This window comes from Hyla sarda, chromosome 3, assembly GCF_029499605.1.
Source record: "Hyla sarda isolate aHylSar1 chromosome 3, aHylSar1.hap1, whole genome shotgun sequence".
Taxonomy (NCBI): Eukaryota; Metazoa; Chordata; class Amphibia; order Anura; family Hylidae; genus Hyla; species Hyla sarda.
The window spans coordinates 361,662,451-361,689,838 of NC_079191.1; the positions used below are offsets into that span (position 1 = coordinate 361,662,451).

At 43.5% G+C, this 27,388-nt stretch overlaps 2 protein-coding genes across 7 annotated transcripts in view; one reads left to right on the forward strand and one right to left on the reverse strand.

Moving 5' to 3' along the window:
* LOC130362734 (SANT and BTB domain regulator of class switch recombination-like) overlaps window positions 1–27,388 on the reverse strand; it is a 96,850-nt gene that overhangs the window by 33,109 nt on the left and 36,353 nt on the right. For 4 of the 6 annotated variants that reach the window (XM_056567670.1, XM_056567672.1, XM_056567671.1 and 1 more), the window contains exons 4-5: window positions 9,829–10,015; window positions 7,282–7,375 (exon numbers count right to left, since the gene is read on the reverse strand). In XM_056567670.1, coding sequence (XP_056423645.1) covers window positions 7,282–7,375; window positions 9,829–10,015 — 281 coding nt within the window. Of the gene's footprint in view, window positions 1–2,738; window positions 2,787–7,281; window positions 7,376–9,828; window positions 10,036–27,388 lie in introns of those variants that run through there. The other 2 variants (XM_056567673.1, XM_056567674.1) reach the window with 2 other exon arrangements.
* On the forward strand, window positions 13,254–19,706 carry LOC130362741 (DNA damage-regulated autophagy modulator protein 1-like). The gene is made up of 7 exons (XM_056567690.1): window positions 13,254–13,433; window positions 13,886–13,953; window positions 15,242–15,384; window positions 17,906–18,071; window positions 18,299–18,354; window positions 18,496–18,582; window positions 18,709–19,706. Exons 1-7 carry the CDS (start codon window positions 13,309–13,311, stop codon window positions 18,895–18,897), a joined length of 834 nt encoding a protein of 277 aa, XP_056423665.1. The 5' UTR covers window positions 13,254–13,308; the 3' UTR covers window positions 18,898–19,706.

The following is a 27,388-nucleotide window of genomic DNA, read 5'->3' on the forward strand; positions in this document are numbered from 1 at the left end:
GAGATCAGAGACAGGAAACATGCCTGTAGAGATCAGAGACAGGAAACATGCCTGTAGAGATCAGAGACAGGAAACATGCCTGTAGAGATCAGAGACAGGAAACATGCCTGTAGAGATCAGAGACAGGAAACATGCCTGTAGAGATCAGAGACAGGAAACATGCCTGTAGAGATCAGAGACAGGAAACATGCCTGTAGAGATCAGAGACAGGAAACGTGCCTGTAGAGATCAGAGACAGGAAACATGCCTGTAGAGATCAGAGACAGGAAACATTCCTGTAGAGATCAGAGACAGGAAACATGCCTGTAGAGATCAGAGACAGGAAACATGCCTGTAGAGATCAGAGACAGGAAACATGCCTGTAGAGATCAGAGACAGGAAACATGCCTGTAGAGATCAGAGACAGGAAACATTCCTGTAGAGATCAGAGACAGGAAACATGCCTGTAGAGATCAGAGACAGGAAACATGCCTGTAGAGATCAGAGACAGGAAACATGCCTGTAGAGATCAGAGACAGGAAACATGCCTGTAGAGATCAGAGACAGGAAACATTCCTGTAGAGATCAGAGACAGGAAACATGCCTGTAGAGATCAGAGACAGGAAACATGCCTGTAGAGATCAGAGACAGGAAACATGCCTGTAGAGATCAGAGACAGGAAACATGCCTGTAGAGATCAGAGACAGGAAACATGCCTGTAGAGATCAGAGACAGGAAACATGCCTGTAGAGATCAGAGACAGGAAACATGCCTGTAGAGATCAGAGACAGGAAACATGCCTGTAGAGATCAGAGACAGGAAACATGCCTGTAGAGATCAGAGACAGGAAACATGCCTGTAGAGATCAGAGACAGGAAACATGCCTGTAGAGATCAGAGACAGGAAACATGCCTGTAGAGATCAGAGACAGGAAACATGCCTGTAGAGATCAGAGACAGGAAACATGCCTGTAGAGATCAGAGACAGGAAACATGCCTGTAGAGATCAGAGACAGGAAACATGCCTGTAGAGATCAGAGACAGGAAACATGCCCGTAGAGATCAGAGACAGGAAACATGCCTGTAGAGATCAGAGACAGGATTGTGTGGTGTCACAAATCTAGAGTAGGGGATATTTTTGTTGCACGGGAAGTTCCTAATGAAATAGATCCTGGTTGTACCCAGTGAAGATCTGCCCCCTTCCTGATTAGTTTTATCAGAAGCGGTGCACACACTAGGAAAGGCCACCCAGACACCTGTTAGCCGAGATGACACTTTCTTTATTATCCAGAAAAAACTGTACAAGGTTTTATATAGATGATAGTGATGTCTGCAAAATGGGTTGTGTGAATTGGGTGTTAAAAGCACTTTATTGGTCAAATCTCCTTCTGCATACTCTTCTAGAGAGAAGCATTTCTTATCTCTGCTACATTCCAGCGCCATCTTTGATGCTCGATGGGAGGGGGAAGGAGCAGTTTAGTTCAGTGGGGATCTCTATATGCAGTTTAGGAAAAATAGACATTTAATATAAGTATTTGTTAGTACACACTAATCCACTACACTAAGAGTACAGTGGCCTCCATTGTTCTATAAGAAAAAAGTTTGAAACAACCAGAGCTGGCTGCCCCGCCAAACTAAAATCAGGGAAGAAGGGCCTTGGTAAGGGAGGTGATCCTGTGTACAGATGGCAGAGACCTCCAGAAGATCAACCATTACTGCAGTAATCCACCAATCTAGGCTTTATGGTAGAGTGGCCAGAAAGAAGCCTCCCTTGCTCCACTTTCCATTTTAATCTTTTACTGGATTCAGGAGATGAATGAAAGACAAAATGATCAAGTAAATTCTTATTTTTGGCAATGACACAAATCACTTTGGAGCCCCAGACCTCACCATGTCCTGACTGGTGGGAGCTGGCATACCTCTTTCCTACAGACTGACATTGGTCTATCCAATGTAGAAAGTAAGCTACTAATTCATGATCAATATCTCTTCTATCATTAGTAGATATTTTCCATGTCTTAGCCACAGTATAAAAACAAACTGCACCTTTCCTGGAGCTGATGGTGGTTGCCACACTTATAAAATTACGTTTTTATTTCTTAGTTAAGTGTCAAGGAGATGGTGCCAAGCTGCTCAAATGCCACACCTCCTCGCTTGCCGTAACCTCCAACCATTCTTTGAGAAACAAACAAAGCCCTGTACATCAATCAAGGAGGGGCAAGGAGGTGTAGTTTGTGCCACATAAAGCCGAGAGATTCCCTTGAGAATGGCCATACATATGGGTGTAGGACCCATACGTACCCCAACATCCAAACATGAACCACAACAATAAGGGCAAATCTAAAATACAGGTATGTAAACCTGTAATTCAGATTTGCCCTTATTGATGTGGTTCATGTTTGGATGTTTTTCATTCATATTTATATTTGTGCCTGTACTGCTTGTCATCTATCCAGCTATGTGCATTGTTCTTATTTCACACTGTTTTTTAATGGTTTTATAACATGGATTTGCTAATAAAGTTTTTGTACATTTTCATTACTTTCATGTTGCTGTTACAATTTTTGGTGGTTTCTTTTTTAGACTGTAAAACGTTATTGCCTGTAAAAGCAGAGCCAACCACAGAAGCATTTGCACTAAACGTCATGCCTTTGTAAATATGACAAATAAAGTTATACTAGACAACTTATAATTATTAAATAGAACTAAGCAATGAATATTAGTCAAGCAGAGGCCTTATTTATCAATACTGTCTAGAACCTCTCCCAGTCCAGGCTTCCTCACTGACTGTTACATACTGCATGCAGAAGCTTTTTGGGGTACTCCTATTGAGAGATGATAAAATGATGATAAAAATCATACTCATTTTACATAACTAGCATACTAAGAAAGAATTAGAGCAACGCCAATATCAGAGCAAAAATCTTTATTAACAACCGTTCAATCATAAAATCATATGAGATGGATCAGTACAGGACATCCAGAATATATGCCGGGTATCACAAAGAGTGGGTCACAGGGTGTCCTCCGTAACCAAAGCACAATGGTAGACTAAACATATGGATGAAATAACCGAGATAAAGTGCTATAAAATAAAGGAACACTACCATGTTTCCCCGAAAATAGTACCTACCCCGAAAATAGGCCCTAGCTGGATTATCGGGGTGGGCTGCAATGTTTGCAACATCTGGAGGTCCGCAGGTTGAAGACCACTGACCTAGACAATGCCCGGGCTGCAAATATTAAAAAACAAACTTTAACTTACCTTCGTCCTCCGTTGCCAAGGCACCGGCCTCATGGTCCCTCCACTGTTATCGCTGCGGTCCTGGTGTTGGGACGTCACAGAGCCTTCAGCCTATCACTGGCCGCAGCGATGTCCCGCCTCGGCCGATGATAGGCTGAGCACACTGTCATGTAAGGAGCAGGCCGGCTTCTTACATGACAGTCGGCTCAGCCGGCCTTAGCAACGAGGGAACGGAGGACGAAGGCAAGTTAAAGTTTGTTTTTTAATATTTGCAGCCCGGGCACAGGAATAGATATAGCGCAGCGGCTGATAATTATTTGGCAGTGGGGGCAGAGATGATTGCCAAATGATTAGTAAGTACCACGACGTTGGGGGGGCAGAGCTGCACATATCACATGATGATAATGGGGGGGGGGTGTAAATACCGTGGAACCGCCATGTTGTTCAATGTGCATACCGTACCATAAATAAATAAGCCCTACCCTGAAAATAAGCCCTAGTGTGTTTTTTGTGGCTAAAATTAATATAAGACCCGGTCCAATTTTCGGAGAAACACAGTAGATAGTGTATTGCTTAAAGGCTTGCAATCTGTTCTGCCGCACAGCTATGCATACCCGTTAATGGTATAGACCACAGCAAACGCAGGGTTAAATATAAGTTATGCTGCGCCACAACTCAGAGTGCAGGGCGCCACAACTCAGAAGGCAGTCTTCCTTTTATATTCACCTCCTGTACCTATAAGGGTGCGTTCACACGGAGTAAATGAAGAGTAATTCACGCCGAAAAATTTACGGGCGGAAAAAAGAATTTTATTTTCGCGCAATTTGCGTGGAATTGCGTGTGGAAATGGGGGTGAAAGAAGTGAAGGGTTTTTCAACCATTTCCACGCAAATTGCGCACGAATTCCGCGCGAAAACGATGTCGGTCGGAATTTTTTTTTACCATTGACTTCAATTGATTTCTGCTAGCGGATTCCGCTTGAAGAATGAACTTGCTCATTCTTCAAGTGGAACGGAATTCAGCGTCGGAATTCTGCTAGCAGTCTATGCATAGATTAGTCATACCAATAATATAGTGTCGCAACCATTAGAAGGTACTCCTGATCGCCACCGCTACCCTCAGTCGCGGTTTTGTCTCTTCCTACTTACTAACACTTGTTCCCAACCTCTATTTAAATGGCCTGTAACAATCATTTCCAGGATGCTACCACCATTCATGTGACTTGTGGCACACTCTCTGCGGTCTGCCCGAGAATCTCACCATACTCATCAGCGTCATCGCTCCAGTGTGCATGACTGAGCCAATCATTGGCTGGGCATGTGCACTGCGCTACTTGTTGCCTCAGAGTACAGCTCTCCGGCTAAGAATGCTGCGCGTGTGCACTCGGGGCCCAGGTTCGTGCAACAGAGACTGCTTGCACATTACAAGTACAATTAACTCTTGCAGAGCAAATTGTTCTCTCCCATCCCTTCTCAATTTACCTCTATGATCTCTATAGCTCTCTCTCTCTTTATATTTATTATCCTGCGAACAGGGGATAAGGGTCTTACACTGCAGTACTCCTTTAACCCCTTAAGGACCAAGGACGTACCGATACGTCCTTGGTCCTGCTCTTCTGATATAACGCGGGGTTACACAGTAACCCCGCGTCATATCACGGCGGGCCCGGCGTCATAGTGAAGCCGGGACCCGCCTCTAATAGCGCGCAGCGCCGATCGCGGCGCCGCGCGCTATTAACCCTTTAGCCGCGCGCTCAGAGCTGAGCCATGCGGCTAAAAGTGAAAGTGAAAGTTCCCGGCTAGCTCAGTCGGGCTGTTCGGGATAGCCGCGGCTAATCGCGGCATCCCGAACAGCTGACAGGACAGCGGGAGGGCCCCTTCCTGCCTCCTCGCTGTCCGATCGCCGAATGACTGCTCAGTGCCTGAGATCCAGGCATGAGCAGTCATGCGGCAGAATCGTTGATCACTGGTTTCTTATGAGAAACCAGTGATCAACATAGAAGATCAGTGTGTGCAGTGTTATAGGTCCCTATGGGACCTATAACACTGCAAAAAAAAAGTGAAAAAAAAAAGTGAATAAAGATCATTTAACTCCTCCCCTATTAAAAGTTTGAATCACCCCCCTTTTCCAATAATAAAAAAAACACAGTGTAAATAAAAATAAAAATAAACATATGTGGTATCACCGCGTGCGGAAATGTCCGAATAATAAAAATATATCATTAATTAAACCGCTCGTTCAATGGCGTGCGCGCAAAAAAATTCCAATGTCCAAAATAGTGCATTTTTGGTCACTTTTTATATCATTTAAAAATGAATAAAAAGCGATCAATAAGTCATATCAATGCAAAAATGGTACCGTTAAAAACTTCAGATCACGGCGCAAAAAATGAGCCCTCATACCGCCCCATACACGGAAAAATAAAAAACTTATAGGGGTCAGAAGATGACAATTTTAAACGTATTAATTTTCCTGCATGTAGTTATGATTTTTTCCAGAAGTCCGACAAAATCAAACCTATATAAGTAGGGTATCATTTTAATCGTATGGACCTACAGAATACATATCAGGTGTCATTTTTACCGAAATATGTACTACGTAGAAACGGAAGCCCCCAAAAGTTACAAAACAGCGGTTTTTTTTCAATTTTGTCGCACAATGATTTTTTTTCCCGCTTCACCGTAGATTTTTGGGCAAAATGACTGATGTCATTACAAAGTAGAATTGGTGGCGCAAAATATAAGCCATCATATGGATTTTTAGGTGCAAATTTGAAAGAGTTATGATTTTTTAAAGGCAAGGAGCAAAAAACGAAAATGCAAAAACGGAAAACCCCCCAAGCCTTAAGGGGTTAAACAGATGACGTTATAATATTTATTTATAGGCTGCTATTGGCATCAATAGTTTTCTCAACATTTACTTATGGTTACTTTATACACAACTATCACACTATAGGTGTAAAACACAAAGAGAAAAAGAAACAGCCATACATCCACCATTTGTATTTTGATCTACTTGCTTCTCAGCATAAATTCAAACACTAACAGGTTGTTATTATACATTTTGATCAAAAAGTACAAGCCCACTCACCATGTCAAGGCCACCTATTTAGAGTGGGTCCCTGACCCAACATTGGCGTAGCGCCGGGTGGCGGCCACCACCACCGCAACACCATGCCCACAGGGGGAACGACCCAGTGGCCAGGCAGCCCCACTGCTGCCCAACCAAGCCCCTGGCTCTGGGCCACCCCACAGACAAAGAATCACAGAAACAATGACCACCGCAGTGCAACCACACCAATGTGAATACCTACCAAGTATACTAACAATCTATACAAATGTATACTAACAACCTGTTGGTTTTTTAAATTATGCTGAGAAGAAATTGGATCAAAATACAAATGGTGGATGTGCGGCTATGTTTCTCTATTTGTGTTGTACATTTGTAGCCTTTCCCTTCTTCTATGGCCAGCACTCCACTCCACCCATTCGGCCCAGGAGTTTTTAATTAGCAGGAGACTGTATAAGGGTTTCCTCCTTCCATTCTCCCAGCCCTCTGGCAGGGAGCACATGGTAAGTGGTCACACTGGTGTGGTTCTCTGTGGTGGCCATTGTTTCTGTGATTCTTTGTCTGTGGGGTGGAGTGGCCCAAAGCCAGGGGCTTGGTTGGGCAGCAGTGGGGTTGCCTGACCACTAGGTCGTTCCCCATGTGGGCATGGTGTCGCGGAGGCAGTGGTCGCCGCCCGGCACTACGCCAGTGTTAGGTTAGGGCCCCAATCTGACTTGGTGGCCTTTGATGTGGCGAGTGGACTTGTACTTTTTGATCAAAATGTATACTAACAACCTGTTTGTTTTTTAATTCTGCTGAGAAGTAAGTAGATCAAAATACAAATGGTGGATGTGCGGCTGTGTTTCTCTATTTGTGTTGTACATATCACACTAGGGGAATTTGCATACAGATCCTAGATGTTATCACAGACATAGGCCCTATATAACTATTCACTGAAACATAGTTAAACACAACGTTGCTAGGACATGAAACTACGTAAAGTTTCCATACCCCTGGTTTCCTTCTGTACTCTCTTGGTCCGTGGAAGCAGGTGATTTACTTTTTTCTGGAGGACACTTTCTAGATGAAGCAGCACCAGGTCTTCCTTAAATACAAGAAATAGAATTGTCATGTTACACTATGTAACTGCTGTATATGAAATAAGGAGCTGTGTAGCATACTGGGTTATACAGACGGCAAGTAGAGCAACTGCTCTCATTTCATCTAGGAAGGAAGAAGGTTTAATACATAGCAGAAGAGGAAGACTATGCAGCTTTTACTAAAATATATAACTAAAGGTTAGAACTTCTTTATCCTTGTTCAGAAATCCTTGGTCCTGCATTATTTATTGCCATACAGGTCACTATAATGGGAAATGAATGGTCCTAAGATGCTGTGAGCTAGGCCTGATCAGACACCTCTCTAAGGGTTTGAGCAAATGCACGGTATACGCTGCAGATTTTATGCTGCTAAGTGAATTTATCATTTACTTAATGGTATGAAGTCTGCATTGTATACAGTACATGTCTGTAGCATAAAACCATCAGCATAAAAATCTCCACCTTATACGATGTGTGTGAACAGAAGGGAGAAAGCAGGGACAAAAAAAAAAACACGATAGGAAACAGGGAGGTCTGTGTAGTGCAGTGTTTCCTAACCAGGGCGCCTCCAGCTGATGCAAAACTACAACTCCCAGCCTTTGGCTGTCCGGGCATGCTGGGAGTTGTAGTTTTGCAACAGCTGGAGGCACCCTGGTTGGGACACACTGGTGTAGTGTATTGTACACTGTAAATAATAGAACACAGAAGACAAAAAAACGGGGTGTTCTCTCGTATGGTGTCGTTAGGTGGAAAAGGGGGACCCATCACCTCACCTAATGTGCTGTACCGACCTGCTGAGAAGATGCAACAGTGTAAGCCCAACACTGTTGGGAAGTGTGGGTAGAGATCAGTGGATGCAGTGTGCAGCTCTACCTCCCCTATCCGTGTCCCTTAGGGTACGGAATAATGGAGGAAGAATTGGTAGATAAAAGTGGGGAATTTTGTAGAGCGCTCCTGCTGTCAAAGGACGGACTCAAAACACCACGGTTGCACCAGGACAATTTATTGAAATATTTTTGAACAACACGTTTCGGCACTCACATGCGCCTTCATCAGGTCCACAAAAGTATAAGATCATTGCGTCCTGAGGTGCCGGCTGTGCTTGAGTGGCTGTTCCGTTCGGGAAATATAATTTGCATAATACTTTGGAAAAATATAATTTGCATAATAATTTGGAACAGGGTGTATTGTATCTAACATAGTAACATAGTTAATAAGGTTGAAAAAAGACCATCGAGCTCAACCCTAATGTCAACCATATCCCTAATGAATCCCTACTGAGTTGATCCAGAGGAAGGAAAAAAAAACCTCATACTCGAGGTAAAAGTTCCTTCCCGACTCCAAATATGGCATCAGAATAAATCCCTGGATCAACGTTCTGTCCCTATAAATCTAGTATACATAACCAGTAATGTTATTACTCTCCAAAAATGCATCCAGACCCCTTTTGAATTCTTTTACAGAGTTCACCATGACCACCTCCTCTGGCAGAGAGTTCCATAGTCTCACTGCTCTTACAGTTAAGAACCCCCATCTGTGCTGGTGTAGAAACCTTCTTTCCTCAAGATGTAGAGGATGCCCCCTTGTTATAGATACAGTCCTGGGTATAAAAAGATCATGGGAGAGATCTCTGTACGTTCCCCTGATATATTTATACATAGTTATTAGGTCTCCCCTAAGCCTTCTCTTTTCTAAACTAAATAACCCTAATTCTGATAATCTTTCTGGGTACTGTAGTCCTCCCATTCCCTGTATTACTCTGGTTGCCCGTCTTTGAACCCTCTCCAGCTCCCCTATATCTTTCTTGTACACTGGTGCCCAGTACTGTACACAGTATTCTATGTGTGGTCTGACTAGTGATTTGTACAGTGGTAGAAATATTTCCTTGTCGTGGGCATCTATGCCCCTATTGATGCACCCCATGATTTTATTTGCCTTGGCAGCAGCTGCCCGACACTGGTCACTACAGCTAAATTTACTGTTAACTAAGATTCCTAAGTCCTTTTCCATGTCAGTTGTCACAAGTGTTCTCCCATTTAATACATAGTCCCAGCCTGGAATTTTCTTCCCCATCTGCATTACCTTACATTTATCAGTGTTGAACCTCATCTGCCACTTCCCAGACCAAACCTCCAACCTATCCAGATCCATTTGTAACAGTGCACTGTCCTCTATTGTGTTTAACGCTTTACAGAGTTTAGTATCATCTGCAAAAGATTGCTACTTTACTATTCAACCCCTGTACAAGGTAATTAATTAATATATTAAATAGAACAGGACCCAAGACTGACCCCTGTGGTACCCCACTAGTAACAGTCACCCAATCAGAATAAGTACCATTAATAACCACCCTTTGTTTCCTATCACTGAGCCAGTTACTTACCCACTTACACAAATTCCCCCCCTAATCTAATAAAGTGACCTGCAAATGTATGTAGTTTTACAGAATGCAGTTTACCTGTAATAGGGTTTGTACCCTGTCCTGCTGCCACATCCTCAGGTTCTTCAGCTGGGTCAAGCAGGGAAGATTTGATATACGTGGCCAGGCTTTCCAAAGGTGTTCCTCCTGTAGCCAGCAGTGGATTATACTGGTTGTCTACAGGTGATGTCCCGCTACTTTTTATTTCCTCAAATCTTTTGGCACACTGTAAAATGACAATAATAGCTACAGTATATTAACTACTATATCAGAATATGCCAAATTCCAAGAATAAATAAATTCTATTATTTATTGATGGCTAATATTTAAAATTCTCACCATCTTGCGAAAATAAAACAGATGATAAGAAATGTTACAAACATGGTGGACACAGTAACATCCATAGACAATCTGAAAATGTTAAATTCATGTCCTGGCTTTGGCTTCAAATACTGTATAAAAAAATCTGCATGTGTGAACACACCTTTAGTTTTATAGGCCTATTTCATAAAAGCCAGTAATTGGAAGTGTGTGCTAGAGTCTGAGACGGGGAATAAGGATGTTATTAGCCTATGTACAAAGTTTTACCTGAATTTTTTCCAAAAACAAGCAGCATTTGGCAGTCAGGACATGATGGGAGTTTTGCAATGTCTGGATGTTTATGATCTAGCACGGTGGACGGTGTCGGTGTAAAAAAAAAAGTGCAGAAAAAATATATTAAAACAATCCTATGCTTAGGTTGTGAATGTTCTTGAGTGACCCAGCCACAGCCCTGGCTTAAACCCATTTGAACATCTCTGGAGAGAACTTAAAATGTCTTCCACTGACGGTCCCCATCCAACCTGACAGAGCTTGAGAGGATCTGCAGAAAAGAATGGCAGAAAATCCCCAAATCCAGGTTTATAAACCTTGTGGCCTCATTCCCAAGAAGACTGGAGGAATCACTGCCAAAGGGGCTTCACCTAAGTCTTGAGTAAAGGGTATGAATGCTTATGTCACTGTGAGATTTTCGTTTTTTCCTTTTTGATAAATTAGGCTGCATTCACACCTCGTTTTTTTACATACAGGTGCCGGATCTGGCTGGGGAGGGGAAAACCGGGCGCTCCCGTACCCCAGCCGGATCAGCCCCTGAATCCATTTACTTTAATGAGCAGACCGGAGTCAAACGGTGACTCCGGTCGGCTCAGTTTTAACCCGTATCCGGTTTTGGACCAGACCTAAAACCGTAGTATACTACGGTTTTAGGTCCGGTCAGGAAACCGCATACGGGTCAAAACTGAGCCGACCGGAGTCACCGTTTGACTCCGGTCGGATCATTAAAGTAAATGGAGTCAGGGGCTGATCCGGCTGGGGTACGGGAGCGCCTGGTTTTCCCCTCCCCCTGCTGGATCCAGCATCCGTATGTACAAAACGTGGTGTGAATGCAGCCTTAGAAAGATTTTTAACATGTTTTTACTATGTCATTATGGGGTGCTGAGTGCAGAATAATGGAGGAGGGGCCTAAAAGGGTCTGAGAACCTTGTGAATGCTCTGTATACATGACTGCATGAAACCTGAACTTCCCAAGATGTTTGTTAACCCCTATCATAAAGTGTCACAACTCCAAAAGGTGTAAGGGTGCATTCACACCACGTTTGGCAATACGGCAGCCGGATCCGGCTGCCGTATTGCCAAAACGTGGTGTAAATGCACCCTAACAGATGCACTTTAACTGGTGACTTCCATGGTTTGGACCTGTTTTTCCAGCACATCCTACAAATTCTAGATTTGTCTGACATTTGAGGAATTTGGAGGCCAAGTCAACATGTTCAACCCTTCGTCATGTTCCCCAAAGCGTTCTTAAAGGGGCACTTCAGTGGAATTTTTTTTTTCAAATCAACTGGTGCCAGAAAGTTAAACAGATTTGTTAATTACTTCTATAATAAAAATCTTAATCCTTCCAGGACTTATCAGCTGCTGTATGCTCCAGAGGAAGTTGTGTAGTTATTTTCTATCTGACCACAGTGCTCTCTGCTGACACCTCTTTCTATGTCAGGAACTGTCCAGAGCAGGAGAGGTTTTCTAAGAGGATTTGCTTGTACTCTGGACAGTTCCTGACACGGACAAAGGTGGCAGTAGAGAGCACTGTGGTCAGACTGGAAAGAACTCTATAAAGAAATACAACTTTCTCTGGAGTATACAGCAGTTGATAAGTATACTGGGAGGATTAACATTTTTAAACAGAAATAATTTACAAACCTGTTTAGCTTTCTGGCACCAGTTGTTTAAAAAAAATTGTTTTCCACCGGAGTACCCCTTTAAACAATTGTCCAGTGTGGCAGGACATTATCCTGTTCAAAGATGGCACTGCCCTGTACTACTGCCATGACAGTAAAGTGAACCTGCAATAATGTTAAGGTAGATGGTACATGTCAGGGTAACACATAAATGCCTGGACCCAAGGTTTCTCTGCAGAACATTGCACAAATCCTTAATGTTTACTCATTTATTTCACTGTACACGTTTGGCTCTGTATAACCAGCACTCAATTTTACACCAAATGGTGTTGTTGTCATTAGAAACCACAAGGGCTCTGAATTACTTTCCACACAGCCACCGCTCATTGTCTCCAAGTGTTAACTGTTATTTATTTCCATTAACCCTTCACTGATCATATTTTGTATAGACACCAATGAGAAGATTTATCAAAACCTATGTAGAGGAAGAGTGGTGCAGTTGCCCATAGCAACCAATCAGATCGCTGCTTTCATTTTTGAAAAGGCCTCTGAAAAATGAAAGAGATCAGATTGGTTGCTATGGGCAACTGCACCACTGTTCCTCTACATAGGTTTTGATAAATCTCCCCCCAAAGAGTACAGATACATCCTTTATTTTATTTTATATTAAAACGAACCTACACAATGGCGGTTTTCTACCTTTTTTCATTCCACCCCACAAATTATTATTATTATTTTTATATTTCTCAATACATTATATGGTAAATGAAATGGTCCTGCCCTTTTGTGCTGGAGGGATGTCCAATGCGGCCAAAACCTTCACCTATTAAACCAACATTTTTGGGGGTCATAAGTATAAGTTTTGTAATTCCTACAAAGTATAAAAGCTGGTGACGTCCTCTAAGTTGGTTTTTGTGAGGGGTTGTAGAGAAGTCGGAGCTCTCATATAGGGCACATTGTGGGGCACAGACATCTCGTGTTGGCAGTGGGCAGTAGTAGAGAACAGATCTCCTCTGCAGCCCTTAGTATCACAAGAATTCTTCATGTAGGTAGTTTTGATAACTTTATATTAGGGGTTATTTGTGATATTTCCATATATAATACAGATTTGTTGTATGGATAATTTGAATACTTATAATACACCAGCAGCCAAAGACATGTGACATCATCAATAGAACCTGATGACATCACAGATGGTGGTCGGTTATACCACTGCACAATATAGGAAAACTCTTCACTTTCTGTTAGTTCAGATTGAAAGCGCTTAGTTTTTCTGAGAGTGATATATACTTCTTATTCTAATATGACGAGCCCAACCCTGGCTATCCTGCCATTGTTTTGGGCAATATGGACCTTCGTGGGTGTCCTGACCACCTTCACCATGACCATCATACAAGGTCATTACCAAACAGGGATCATCAGCATCAGGTAGGAGACTCTATAGGGACAGTGGTGGGAATCCTACAATACACCATTCCATCGTCTAATATCTTCCCCCTTGTTACTAGTGACCGGCCCTCGTTACTAGTGACCGGCCCTCGTTACTAGTGACCGGCCCTCGTTACTAGTGACCGGCCCTCGTTACTAGTGACCGGCCCTCGTTACTAGTGACCGGCCCTCGTTACTAGTGACCGACCCTCGTTACTAGTCACCGGCCCTCGTTACTAGTGACCGGCCCTCGTTACTAGTGACCGGCCCTCGTTACTAGTGACCGGCCCTCGTTACTAGTGACCGGCCCTCGTTACTAGTGACCGGCCCTCGTTACTAGTGACCGGCCCTCGTTACTAGTGACCGGCCCTCGTTACTAGTGACCGGCCCTCGTTACTAGTGACTGGCCCAGAGCTCTGATAATGTTATATATGGAATCTATGTCTCCTCAGTGACACTGGAGAATATTATCCCGAATCGATCGTGCTGGCTATAGTGTCCACAGTATCTACTCTGCTAGGTAAGTGCACTAAATGTATCTATAGGAATTATTAATAGTGCCATCCTGAGTACAAATGCGTAGTTAAAGTGTCATGGGTGCAAAACTTTAGCCTGGGCCCGCCTGACCAAGCCCATCAACAACCCCCCCCCCCCCCCCCCCGAACTTTTGCCTATGTAAGCAAACATGCCATTCAGGAGCATGGAAAAGCTGGGTCAGATATTGTCACCTAACTTTTCCATGCTCCTGAATGGCATATCTGCTTGTAGTTGGATTACTTTATCCACAGCCAAGCTTCAGAAGTCATATATTAATCTCTGCAGTGGAGGGCATGTGGTTGCTATACTAAGCAAATGTTCCTTTCAGGAGCATGTGGAAGCTGTGTGTTACAGACCCTGTAATGACTCATGGTCCTGTAATGATAACAGTAGCATAAGTCATTACAGGGTTTGTCATACAGCTTTTTTTAGGCACCTGAATGGCCAGAAATGTGTCAGTACTAAGCCAATCATGTGCCATTCAGCAGCCTGTAATGGCTCATGTTCTTGTAATGATTACAGGGTCACACAAAGCTTTCCCAAGCTCCTGAAAGGCACATGATCTGCTTAGTATTGACACATTTTAGCCATTCAGGAGCATGGGAAAGCTTTGGCCTGGTCTTGGGGTCCTAGCTCTGCGTACACATCGGTGGGAGGGAGAAGTGTACAGGGATGGTGTAATGAAGGGGACGGGGCCGAGGAGCAGTGAATATTAATGCAGGGGCGGGCCCAACTAGCAGTGAATAATATTATAGGGGCAGGGCCAACAGCCGAAGTGAAGACTTGTTATTGTTGTTAAAAGCCCATTGGGAATGCTCCTTATTGCTAGATTCTCAGGAATAGCATGTAGATAGTTTGCTCATATCTTCTGAACAGCTGCAGGTAATGGGATAAGAGAGGCAACGTTAAAAAGAGGGTCACCCACACTATAAGCTTAGGTATTCAGGTTAGTGTGGGCGAGCCTCCCGTCAGTCCACCCCTGAAACGAAGTACTGCACTGATGGGTCTGTGTGACCCATTTTTGCAGCCACAGGCCACAGCATATAGTGTAGTGGCAGGAGAGTAACTGTGACCCTTGCCGCCTTTATAGCTGTGCCACTGCTTGAGTAACTACTAACATGGCCGCCATGACAGCTTCAGCACGTTTTCAGACAACTTTTCTCTATAATCTCTATCTCCTGTATATTTTCTCATTATTAGTATCTTCAGACATGTATATGCTTTGTGTGGTATATATACCATCTATAGACTGTTCTGTATATGGATTTCAGAGGCCGGTATTGTGTATGTCGTCTACAAATCGATGGAGATCCAGGCTCTGAAGAGAAGCTTTTGTAGAGTCACCTGTCAAACATGGATGCTGACATTCGGGTGGATGATGTGCATCGGAAACCTGATAACCCCATTTCTACAGGTTTGTTTATACAGATTCCGTGATGTTAGGGCCCCTTAGCTGGTCACCTATGAAGCCCCCTTACCCAGGAGAAGAGCAGTACAGCTGGGGCCATGTATTTTCAGATTACCTGCTGATCTGTAGGTCTTGGGACAGAATGGGCCTGAGCTCACACCCCCTCACAATGATACATAAGGCCCAGTATAAGAATATAGATAATATAATAACACCATTGGCAGATGTAGGATTGTCCTTGATACTTACCACTGGCAGATATTAAAGGGGTATTCCAGGAAAAAACTTTATTTTATATATATATATTAACTGGCTTCAGAAACTTAAACAGATTTGTAAATTACTTCTAAATCTTAAACCTTCCAGTACTTATGAACTGCTGAAGTTGAGTTGTTCTTTTCTGTCTAACTGCTCTCTGATGACGCTGTCTCGGGAGCTGTTCAGAGTAGGAGCGAATCCCCATAGCAAACCTCTTTTTTTTCCTGGAATACACCTTTGAATATCCAGCACAATGATATATCTGCTAATGGTGTATAATGATATGGAGCTTTATGTGTTACAAAAATATTGACCAATAGGGAACCTCTAAAATATAACTTTTATTACACTTCTAAAAATAAGAAAAATTCCAAATAGGTGAAAAAATATATCAAAGTATTAAAAATGTGTCGCCAACAGTTCACAAAGATATATTTGAGCCGTCTTCAAATGTCCTTCAATAGACCCCAAATCCTCTTTTAGTTATTCAATAGACCCCAAATCCTCTTTTAGTTATTCCTCTTTTAGTTATTAGGGATAACACAGTCCTCTTCCTAATAGTCGTGTGTGGGATAGTAGATGTACTTATATCAAACCCTGTCCACACTAGATTAATTCCGCAACTTCGTTTAGTGGATGTAGACTAGATAGGCTCCTATTCCACATGGTATATGTTATACATGGATTGAGGTGGGAGGAGCTTGATTTCCGTCCTGGCCAATATAATCCATATGATTCCTATAATTGTGTTATGACTGATTTATGGATCTTCGGTGACCACAGCAATACGAGTATACATGCAGTGGGTTTTAAGCAGATTCCATATTATTGCAGATTTTTGCTATTTCATATATACCGTATATACTCGAGTATAAGCCGAGTTTTTCAGCACGATTTTTCATGCTGAAAACGCCCCACTCACTTATACTCGGGTGAACTCTCCGCCTGTCAATCCCTATTCAGTGGTCTTCAACCTGCGGACCTCCAGATGTTGCAAAACTACAACTCCCAGCATGCCCGGACAGCCATCGGCTGTCCGGGCATGCTGGGAGCTGTAGTCTTGAAACCTCTGGAGGTCCGAAGGTTGAAGACCACGACGGCCTTCGTCATCATCCAGACACCCCGTTTAGTTTTCTACTCACCTCCCCTCAGTGGGAAGGAAGGGTGAGCTGGTCTGGGCCATCTATGCTGCAGGGACCGTACGGTGGGGATGGTTAGTCGTTGCGGGCTGTCCATTTTCACCCGCGGGGGCCCTCTTCTCCGGGCCTGCCCCGAACTAGTGACGTTGCCTTGACAACGACGCACAGTGACGCGCATGCACGTCCCTGTGCATCATCGTCAAGGCAACGTCACTAGTCCAGGGCCAGGCCCAGAGCGGAGAAGAGGGCCCCCCCCCGGTGAAAATGGACGGCCCGCAACGACTAACCATCCCCACCGAGTCAATAACTTTTCCTGGGTTTTTGGGGTGAAATTAGGGGCCTCGGCTTATATTCAGGTCGGCTTATACTCGAGTATACACGGTATTCGGTGATCAGTGACACTCAATATCAGTCCAACACATTCACAGTCTCCAATATGCACTGTATAGTGTGTATTATATATTCTGCTTATTCAATTAACAATAGTAATGTTCATGTAAATATGCATCATTGCACAAACTTCACTTATTGGGATTAAACAGTCATATTGTGTTAATCACACCAATCCAAGACAATTTGTCTACTGAAATCCATCTACTGCATCATAGCCAGTGTCTATTTCTCTTATTAAAGGCACAGTTCCTACCACACATTCATATAGACCATCATCAGTGCGTTAATCAATGCTTATCGTAGATAGAGACACAATTTGTATCACACAGTCATTTGTACCTTAGTACATTAGCGCGTTTTTTGGAATGTAAGAAGCTTCCATTCACGTTAGTCCTGCCCAGGACATTTTAAACTCATTGCATTTGTGTCAACCACATTCTCTTCAAACACAGTCAATGTCTATGTTGCAGACTTATTGCTCTTGTGTAAAAAAAAGGATCACTTGTGGACTGTGCGTGCGGCACTGATGACGGCCGTACTTCGAATGCATACCTGTGGCCATAATATACCTATAAAGTCCCTCCCATCCCGCTCTGGTATCCAATCCCCCGCACGGTAGTCAAAAACATGCCTTGTTTTCCGTGCACGCAATCAGCTATATGTGTTGTCTGTTAATATGTCATCTAGGACAGGAAATGTATATTGTGAAATGTCATATTTTCTTTGTTTTCCTCTAGGATTCACCAATGCTCAATAATAGCTGCCTTGCGGTTTTATCAAGTACAATCATATACGGAGGAATATCTGTGGCAACTCAGTTGTACCCAGGCTCCAGGGACCGCAAATGTAGGCGCATTACTACCACGGTGCTGGCGGTGATCATCTTGCTGGCTAATATTAGCCGTATCCTTTACAATTCACTATATTATGTTATGGGATTAAAGGGAACTCCAGTAAATCCTTTCAGACACCACTTTTTATGTTCTGTCCTTTGCCCTTGATGGTGGTGGAGCTGTGTTATCTTGTCACTTCTGTAGTCCACCGTGAAATTGTGACCAGTGTTTTTCTACTAAAATATGACCTCATTCTGTAGGGTTGAGGTTATTTTCCTATATATGTCCTCCTTTCAGGGTTGTCCTGTAAAATGAGTGCAGTATATACCTGTAAAAGTGACTACTGCACACAGGTATGTATATTCTACCACAGAGGGCGAAGTTCTTCACATGGTTTTGGGATCCCTATCCCAGTTATTACCACCATTGCATGGTGAAAAAAATGGAAGACAAAAATGGACAAAGACAAATGTATATTTCTGTCTTATTTTCAGTCTTCAAGAATCACATTGACTATCCTGGAGTGGATTGTATTAGCATGCTCCTGTATAAGCCAGATATTGCTATATTGGGACTTCCAGGTCAGTATATGAAATCCAGATTTACAAGGTCTTGTTCACATGTAGCAGCTTTGTTGTGTCTAGGGCCTTTATAGGTCAGTGAATATGAATGGTTACAACATGTCCGGCTCTTCTTTCACTTCTTAGGTTCTTACTACGACAACCAAGAGGAACATGATAGACGCCAAGAGCATCGTGAGAATTGATCCATTGACAGTGCCTCTATTAGTAGGAGCATTAGAGGATCAACAACATCACCTGACACCAGATGAAGCATTATGTGACTATGTTACAGTAGAGCTATTTTCGGCAGATGATACCGCACCATCTGACTAGGAGTGATAGGTCCCCCCTGGAAAAGCCCCTCCCGCCCCCCCCCCCCCCCCCAAAAAAAAAAAAAAAAAATGGATAGATAGATCTATCTATCTATCTCATATCTATCTATCCATCTATCCATCGTGAGAAGGTGAAGGGCATGGTGGTTGATGGGTGATATGTGTCACCAAGGCTCCTGGCCTTGGTGAAGTAAGAGCTGGTATTTATTCAGTGTCTGTGCTGCAATGCAGTCTGACACTATGGCTGTAGTATGGCTGGAAGGCCAATCCGGGACTGCTCTTACTGGGAATGACCAAGTGCAGGGTGGGGGTCATTCCCCACAATCCAGGCCGCCTTTTGTTGGCCTTAAAGGCAGCCTGCTTCACCAGCTGAGTGGGGTTTGCTAGTTGCAGCTCAAACTGACAGAGAGAGCTGCATGTGGAGTTCTTCCCTGCGTTTGTTCCAAGGTTGGAACCTGGTGAACATTCTGCCTGGAGGCCTAGGAAAGACTTGCTTGATGCCGCATGGCATGTTCTCAGGTGTGAACAAACACCTAAGGAATATTGGTGGACTTTTGTTACGTTTTCCTTGGTTCTGCATTTAAATACTTTGCTGTGTGCCAAGTGTGAATAAAACACTGAACTTTGATTTGAAAAGTCCTGTTTCTTTGCCTACATACTGCAACTGCACCTATTTGCAAGAGGGAGTCATTACACTATCTATGTAAAAAAAAATGCACATGCTAGCACCTGTTGTCCTGTGTGACGCTGCTTCCTTGTGACTTTTCTATCTAAATAAATATATTTTATTACTTGGGTTTCCTTGTTTTATGTGTCGAAATATTCTCTAGCACTGTATATAGAAAGACATGTCATTTAGGGCAAAAATTCCTTAGTAGGTGTCAGGTGGATTCTGGCCACAAGATGTCAGCAGCAGATTCTTAGAGTGCTGTAAGTTCTGAGGTGTGGCCTCAATGGGTCAGACTTGTTTCACCATTGCATTCCCGCCACTGATGACCCTGTATAATGCTATGCAATAGGCACAGCATTATACAGTGAAGGCAACCTAATGATCGAATATGAAGGTCCACAATGGTGACTTAAAAAATGAAAAATGATGTAAAAGCCCCTCCACTTATAAAATATAAAATCACCCCTCTTTTTCCATAAAAAGGAGAGAACAGAAAACCATTGACCAAGGGACATGCCCGAGGTCACTAAACCCCCTATTCAATTCCCACCCCTAAAACATAGCTTTTATTAAGCACATATAAAATATATGAAATAGTGATATCTTTATACATGTGTATGTATATCTCTCTCTATAAATATATATTTTATATACATACACACACACATATACAAAATACCACACTAAGAGACTGTGATTTTAAAGTGACTCACAATTTCATATATTTTATATGTGCTTAATAAAAGCTATGTTTTAGGGGTGGGAATTGAATAAGGGGATTAGTGACCTCCTGCATATCCCTTTGATTAATGGTATTATTGACCCTGATCCACTTCTGGGGTACAGTTTTTGGGTAGTTTTTCATAAATAAACAAACAAAAACAAAATGAAATAACTATATAAAAAAAAATTGGTATCACCCAACCTGGGTGCCGAGGGATTTTGCTGTGAATTTTTCATTTTATTTTAAATTTCCCGCCCTGGCCTGCGCGCCTATGACTCACAGCGTCCTCCAGTGTCCCCCTCCCCCTGCAGGACGCAGTGAGCTGAAAATGGTGCTCTGCTTCACCCAAGAGGGGAAGATGCCAAACTGCAAGTTGCGCCGGATTCTCGTGCCAGCTTGCTTAAGGTACTGTACCCTCTTCACCCCTCTGTTACCCCATTTCAACCCTGTCAAACCCCGTCACACATGTCCATCCTCCCCCCGTCACCCATGTCCACCCCCCTCCTCTGTCCCTTTTTCACCCCTGTCCAACCCTCTGTTACCACCATGTCACGCCTGTCCACCCGTTACCCCCTACGCCCCCTGTCACCCATGTACACTCCTCTACGCCCCTGTCACCCATGTACACTCCTCGACATCCCTCTGTCACCCCTGTACACTCTTCTACACCCCTCTGTCACCCATGTACACCCATCTATCACCCATGTACACCCCCCCTATGGCCCCCTCTCACCCATGTACATCCATCTATCACCCCTCTGTCACCCATGTGCATTCCTCTACACCCCTGTCACCCATGTACACTCTTCTACACCCATCGGTCACCCATGTACACTCTTCTACACCCCTCTGCCACCCATGTACACTAATCTACAACCCTCAGCCACCCCAGTACACTCTTCTACACCCCTCTGTCACCCATGTACACCCCTCTGCCACCCATGTACACTCCTCTACACCCATCTGTCACCATGTACACCGCTCTACACCCCTCTGTTACACATGTACACTCCTCTACACTCTTGTCCCCCATGTACACTCCTGTCACCAATGTACACCCTCTATCACCCCCTTTGCCCCGTCACCCATGTACACCCCTACATCTCCTACACCCCTCTGCCACCCATATACACTCTTCTATAACCCTCTGTCACCCATGTACACTCTTCTACACCCATGTACACCCCTCTGCCACCCACGTACACTCTTCTACACCCATCTGTCACCCGTCACCCATGTACACTCCTCCATACCCCTCTGCCACCCATGTACACCCCTTTGTCACCATGTACACCGCTCTACACCCCTCTGTTACACATGTACACTCCTCTACACTCTTGTCCCCATGTACACTCCTGTCACCAATGTACACCCCTCTATCACCCCCCTTTGCCCCGTCACCCATGTACACTCTTCTACACCCCTCTGCCACCCATGTACACTCTTCTATACCCCTGTTACCCATGTAAACTCTTCTACACCCCTCTGTCACCCATGTACACTCTTCTACACCCGTCTGTCACCTGTCACCCATGTACACTCCTCTACACCCCTATGTTACGCATGTACACTCCTCTACACTCCTGTCACCCATGTATACTCCTGTCTACCCCCAACACCGCTCTGTCACCAATGTACACCCCTCTATCACCCCCTTTGCCCCCTGTCACTCATGTACACTCTTCTACTCCCCTCTGTCACCCATGTAAAAAAAAAAAAAGTCTAATAGGTTTGTTTTGCAGGTTTAATGGTGAAGAATTGTGTCTGGAAGAAATAGTCATGATGGCCGGGCCAAATGGAGAAGAAAAGGGAATGACGCCGAAAATGGTGCCCTGCTACACCCAAGAGGGCAAGATGCCGAACTGCAAGCTGCGCCGGATTCCCGTACTAGCTTGCTTAAGGTACTGTACCCTTTCTACCCCTCTGTTACCCCAATTCAACCGTGTCCAACCCCACCCCCCGTCACCCCTGTCCACCCCTCTGTTACCACCTTGTCACGCCTGTCCACCTCTGTTACCCCCTACGCCCCCTGTCACCCATGTACACCTCTCTACACCCCTCTGTCACCCCGTACACCCGTTACCCATGTACACTCCTCTACACCCCTCTGCCACCCATGTACGATCCTCTACACCCCTCTGTCACCCATGTACACCCCTCTGTCACCCCCTACTCCCCCTGTGACCCATGTACACTCTGTCACCCATGTACACTCCTCTACATTCCTCTGTCACCCATGTACACTCCTCTACGCCCCTCTGTCACCCATGTACACTCCTCTACATCCCTGTGTCACCCCCCTACACCCCCCTCTCACCCATGTACACTCCTCTAAACCCCTGTCACCTATGTACACTCTTCTACACCCATCTGTCACCCATGTACATTCCTCTACACCCCTCTGTCACCCATGTACATTCCTCTACACCCCTCTGCCACCCATGTACACTCCTCTACAACCCTCTGCCACCCCTGTACACTCTTCTACACCCCACTGTTACCCATGTACATCCCTCTGTCACCCATGCACACCCCTCTATCACCCCCTACACCCTTCTGTCACCCATGTACACTCATCTACACACATCTGTCACCCATGTACACTCCTCTACACTCCTCTGTCACCCATGTACACCCCTCTGTCACCATGTACACCACTCTACACCCCTCTGTTACACATGTACACTCCTCTACACTCCTGTCACCCATGTACACTCCTGTCCACCCCCAACACCGCTCTGTCACCAATGTACACCCCTCTATCACCCCCTTTACCCCCTGTCACCCATGTACACTCTTCTACACCCCTCTGCCACCCATGTACACTCTTCTATACCCCTTTGTCACCCCCCTAAACCCCTCTGTCACCCATGTACACTCCTCTACACCCCCCTGTCACCCATGTACACTCCACTACACTCCTCTGCCACCCATGTACACCCCTCAACACCCATGAACACCCCTCTACACCCCTGTTACACATGTACACTCCTGTCCACCCCACCACCACTCTGTCACCAATGTACACCACTCTATCACCCCCTTTGCCCCCTGTCACCCTTGTACACTCTTCTACACCCCTCTGCCACCCATATACACTCTTCTACACCCCTCTGTCACCCATGTAAAAAAAAAGTCTAATCGGTTTGTTTTGCAGGTTTAACGGTGAAGAATTGTGGCTTGAAGAAATTGTCATGATGGCCGGGCCAGATGGAGAAGAAAGGGGAACAACGCTGATTAGAGAAGACGTCATTTGTGAGTTGCTGTCTAAAGCAGCACTGTAATCTACATCCCCACAGATAAATAGACATTGTGCATTTTGTGCATTGCGGCGCTTTTCCCTTTTTTATTTTTTGCTCGTCAACTTCGGTAGGGGTGCCCAGCGGAAAAAAAATGTTTCTGAGGGATGCCCCAAGCCGAAAAAGGTTGGGAAACACTGGTCTGGAGAGTCACAGTATGGAGAACCCCGATATAGAGATTACCACCACATCTTATCCTCTTATTGCTTAAAAAGAGGAGTTTAGTGTTCATAGTAAACCAGGTATAACCCTGCCCTTTTCATGTCTAGGAAAAAACTACTTATAGTAGCAATTTTTAGGAGAACACTGGGTGAACACTATGTCGCAGTTGCATACCTACTGGTAGATCAATATAAAAACATAGGGGGACATATATCAATGTTTGCTTTGGTAAGCAAGATGTGTATGCATTATTTTTTTTGCTTTAGTTTTGCTTATGTATTACATATTTATAAAACTATTATACCAGGATCTTGATATATTTGGCACAGATAATCAAAAATCAATAAGTTACGTATGTATGGCTTTTTTTATTGCACAGATAAGCAAAAAACTTGAAAAATGACTTCTGAACATCACTTATAAAAACCACCTTGTCACCTGTTATTATTCTGCCCTAAATGTTTGAAAATTACTTTTTAATGTGTAACATTTTCTACATTTTTTTTATATTTAAATATATATTAATATTGTTTTTTTTAATTGAGTGTGTGTGTATATTTTTTTCTATTTTTTATTATTATTATTCTTTTTTATTGGGTGTGGCTTTAACCCCTTAAGGACTCAGCAAATTTTATTTTTGCAATTATGTTTTTTCCTCCTTGCATTCTAAAAATCATAACTTTTTAAAAAATTTTATCCACAGACTAGTATGAGGGCTTGTTTTTTCCGCAACCAGTTGTCCTTTATAATGACATCACTCATTTTACCATAAAATGTATGGCGCAACAAAAAAAAAATACTATTTGTGTGGGGTAATTAATAAGAAAACCCCAAATTTGCAAATTTTGGAAGGTTTCGTTTTCACACTGTACAATTTATGGTAAAAATGACATGTTTTCTTTATTCTATGGGTCAATACGATTAAAATGATAACCATGATTACCTACTTTTCTATTATTGTACCGCTTTAAGAAAATCTCACTTTTTAACCAAATTAGTATGTTTAAAATCCCTCTATTTTGACAACCAATAACTTTTTCATTTTTCAAAAAAAGTGGAGGTATGAGGGCTCGTTTTTTGCGCTGGGATCTGTACTTTGGTACCACATTTGCATATATGAAACTTTTAGTAAATTTTTTATACATTTTTTTTAGGAATATGAGGTGAAAAAAAGCTGCAATTTTGGACTTTAAATTTTTTTACGTTTACACCGTTCACCGTACACGATTATTAACATTATATTTTGATAGGTTGGACATTTACGCCCGCGGCAATACCAAATATGTTTATTAATTATAATTTTTTTATACTTTTTGGGGGTAAAATTGGAAAAAGGGACAATTAAAATTTTTATTGGGGGATGTGATTTTTACTTTTATTTTTAACCTTTTTTATTTTACACTTTTTAATGTCCCCATAGGGGACTATATATTGCAATCCTTTGATTGCAGATACTGAACAGTACTATGCATAGGGCATAGCACTGATCAGTATTATCAGCTATCTTCTGCTCTGGTCTGCTCGACCAGACCAGAGCAGAAGACCCAAGGAAGGCGGCGGAGGCAGGTGAGGGGACCTCCTTCCACTGTTCTGGATGATCGGATCCCCCGGGACCTCCGTGCATGAAGCAAGCACATACCCCCCACCCCCCATGCTCGCGGTCATGTACAGGACGTAAATGTACGTCTTGGTGCATTAAGTACCAACGCACCAGGACGTACATTTACGTCCTGCATCGTTGAGGGGTTACATTTTTTTTTTTTTTGATGAAGTGCATTCTTAAGCCAGGGCTTAGTGTAAGCCTCCAAATCATGAATCAGTATCTCTCTTTTGTTAACCTTGTACCCAGGTGTTTGACGGCTCTCACACACTTTCTAAAATATTGCTCTGTAAATGAATTTTTACTGACTACAGTCAGGATTTGGAGATGGCTCAAACCCGTACTTTTAACTTTCTGTACTCAGGCCAGCTCTGGGGCAGGTATACCTGACGTCATCACCATGCTGCTATGTTTTGGAAGTGAAACTCACAGCATGCCCTTCCAGTGCGGACATGCTGGGAGTTGTAGTTGCACAACATAGCAGGCAGATGTTCTAGGCGGCCCGGGTGGTTGTAATTTCTTTTGTTTTCTTACCTCCCTCATCGCTTTCTTACTTGCTTTTGGATTTTTCTTTTCATTTTCTTCTCATTTGCCTCTGTTCAACATTTTGATCAAAAAGTCGCACAAACGTAATAATTATATTGCACAGGGGTCAAAAACTTGATAAACACCTATTAAAAAATAAAATACCTCACATGAGCTCGGGAAGAAGCAAGATTGGTCCGATGAGCTCTAGAGTCTGGTGAATCTGCTGTTACAGCACCTTCAGTTTGTGAAATTGCCTCTTACAGCGGGGCAACAGTTCAGAAGGTTTACAGCTGGTCAAGATGTGAGTCTCTTTTTAAGGGTACATTCCCACACGGCGTATTTGGTGCTGCGTATTTTATATTCTCTGTTGAAGTCAATGGGTAGGAAAATACGCAGCACCAAATACGCAGCAAATACGCAGCAAAATACGCCGTGTGGGAACGTACCCTAAAATGTCAGAATTGGGAAGGGAGAGACTTCAAAAGAAAAATCACCCTGACCCGCCAAGTTCTGCAGAACAGATCCTGCTGCCTTCTGACTGCAAAAAAACTGATTTGGAGTCTACCACAATGTCCCTTTCACCCCCAAGCCACCTTGATTCTGACCCCACTGGATATGTATATAAGTGTCGTTTGAGAAATGGAAAAAAAAAAAAGAATTACACAGACCAAGAAATTATAATTAAGAAGATATAAAAACATAATAAAATAATAAAAAAATAAACATATGTGGTACCGCCGCATAATGTTAATCAAACCGTACGGTCAATGGCGTATACGTAAAAAAAAAATACCAAGTCCAAAATTGAGTATTTTTGGTCACTTTGTATACCCCAAAAATAAAAATGCATAAAAAACTATCAAAAAGTCCCATCAAAACAAATGGTACCGATGAAAAATTCAGATCATGGTGCAAAAAAATGAGCCCATATATGGAAAAATAAAAAAAAGTTATAGGGGTCAGAAGAGGACATTTTAAACATATCGTATATACCCGAGTATAAGCCGAGGCCCCTAATTTCAACCCAAAATCCCAGGAAAAGTTATTGACTCGAGTATAAGCCTAGGGTGGGAAATACATCATCCCCCCCTGTCATCATCCAGACCCACTGTCATTAACATCCTCATCATCATCACCACCTGTCATCATCCAGACCCTCATCATCATCCCCTTGTCATCATCCCACACCCCCCCTTCATCATCCCCTTGTCATCATCCCCACCCCCTTCATCATCCCCTTGTCATCATCCCACAGCCCCCCCTTCATCATCCCCTTGTATTCATCCCACAGCCCCCCCTTCATCATCCCCTTGTAATCATCCCACACCCCCCCTTCATCATCCCCTTGTCATCATCCCCACCCCCCTTCATCATCCCACCCCCCCCCCTTCATCATCCTCTTGTCATCATCCGCCCTCAGTGGTCTTCAACCTGCGGACCTCCAGAGGTTTCAAAACTACAACTCCCAGCAAGCCCGGGCAGCCATCGGTTGAAGACCACTGCGGCCTT

Excerpts from the sequence above, each read along its gene's own strand:
- LOC130362741 (XM_056567690.1), top strand. The coding sequence starts at position 13,309 with ATGACGAGCCCAACCCTGGCTATCCTGCCATTGTTTTGGGCAATATGG. Across the intron at positions 13,954-15,241 it reads CACAGTATCTACTCTGCTAG|AGGCCGGTATTGTGTATGTC; the intron begins GTAAGTGCACTA and ends TATGGATTTCAG. Across the intron at positions 18,072-18,298 it reads CTTGCTGGCTAATATTAGCC|GGTTGTCCTGTAAAATGAGT; the intron begins GTATCCTTTACA and ends TCCTCCTTTCAG.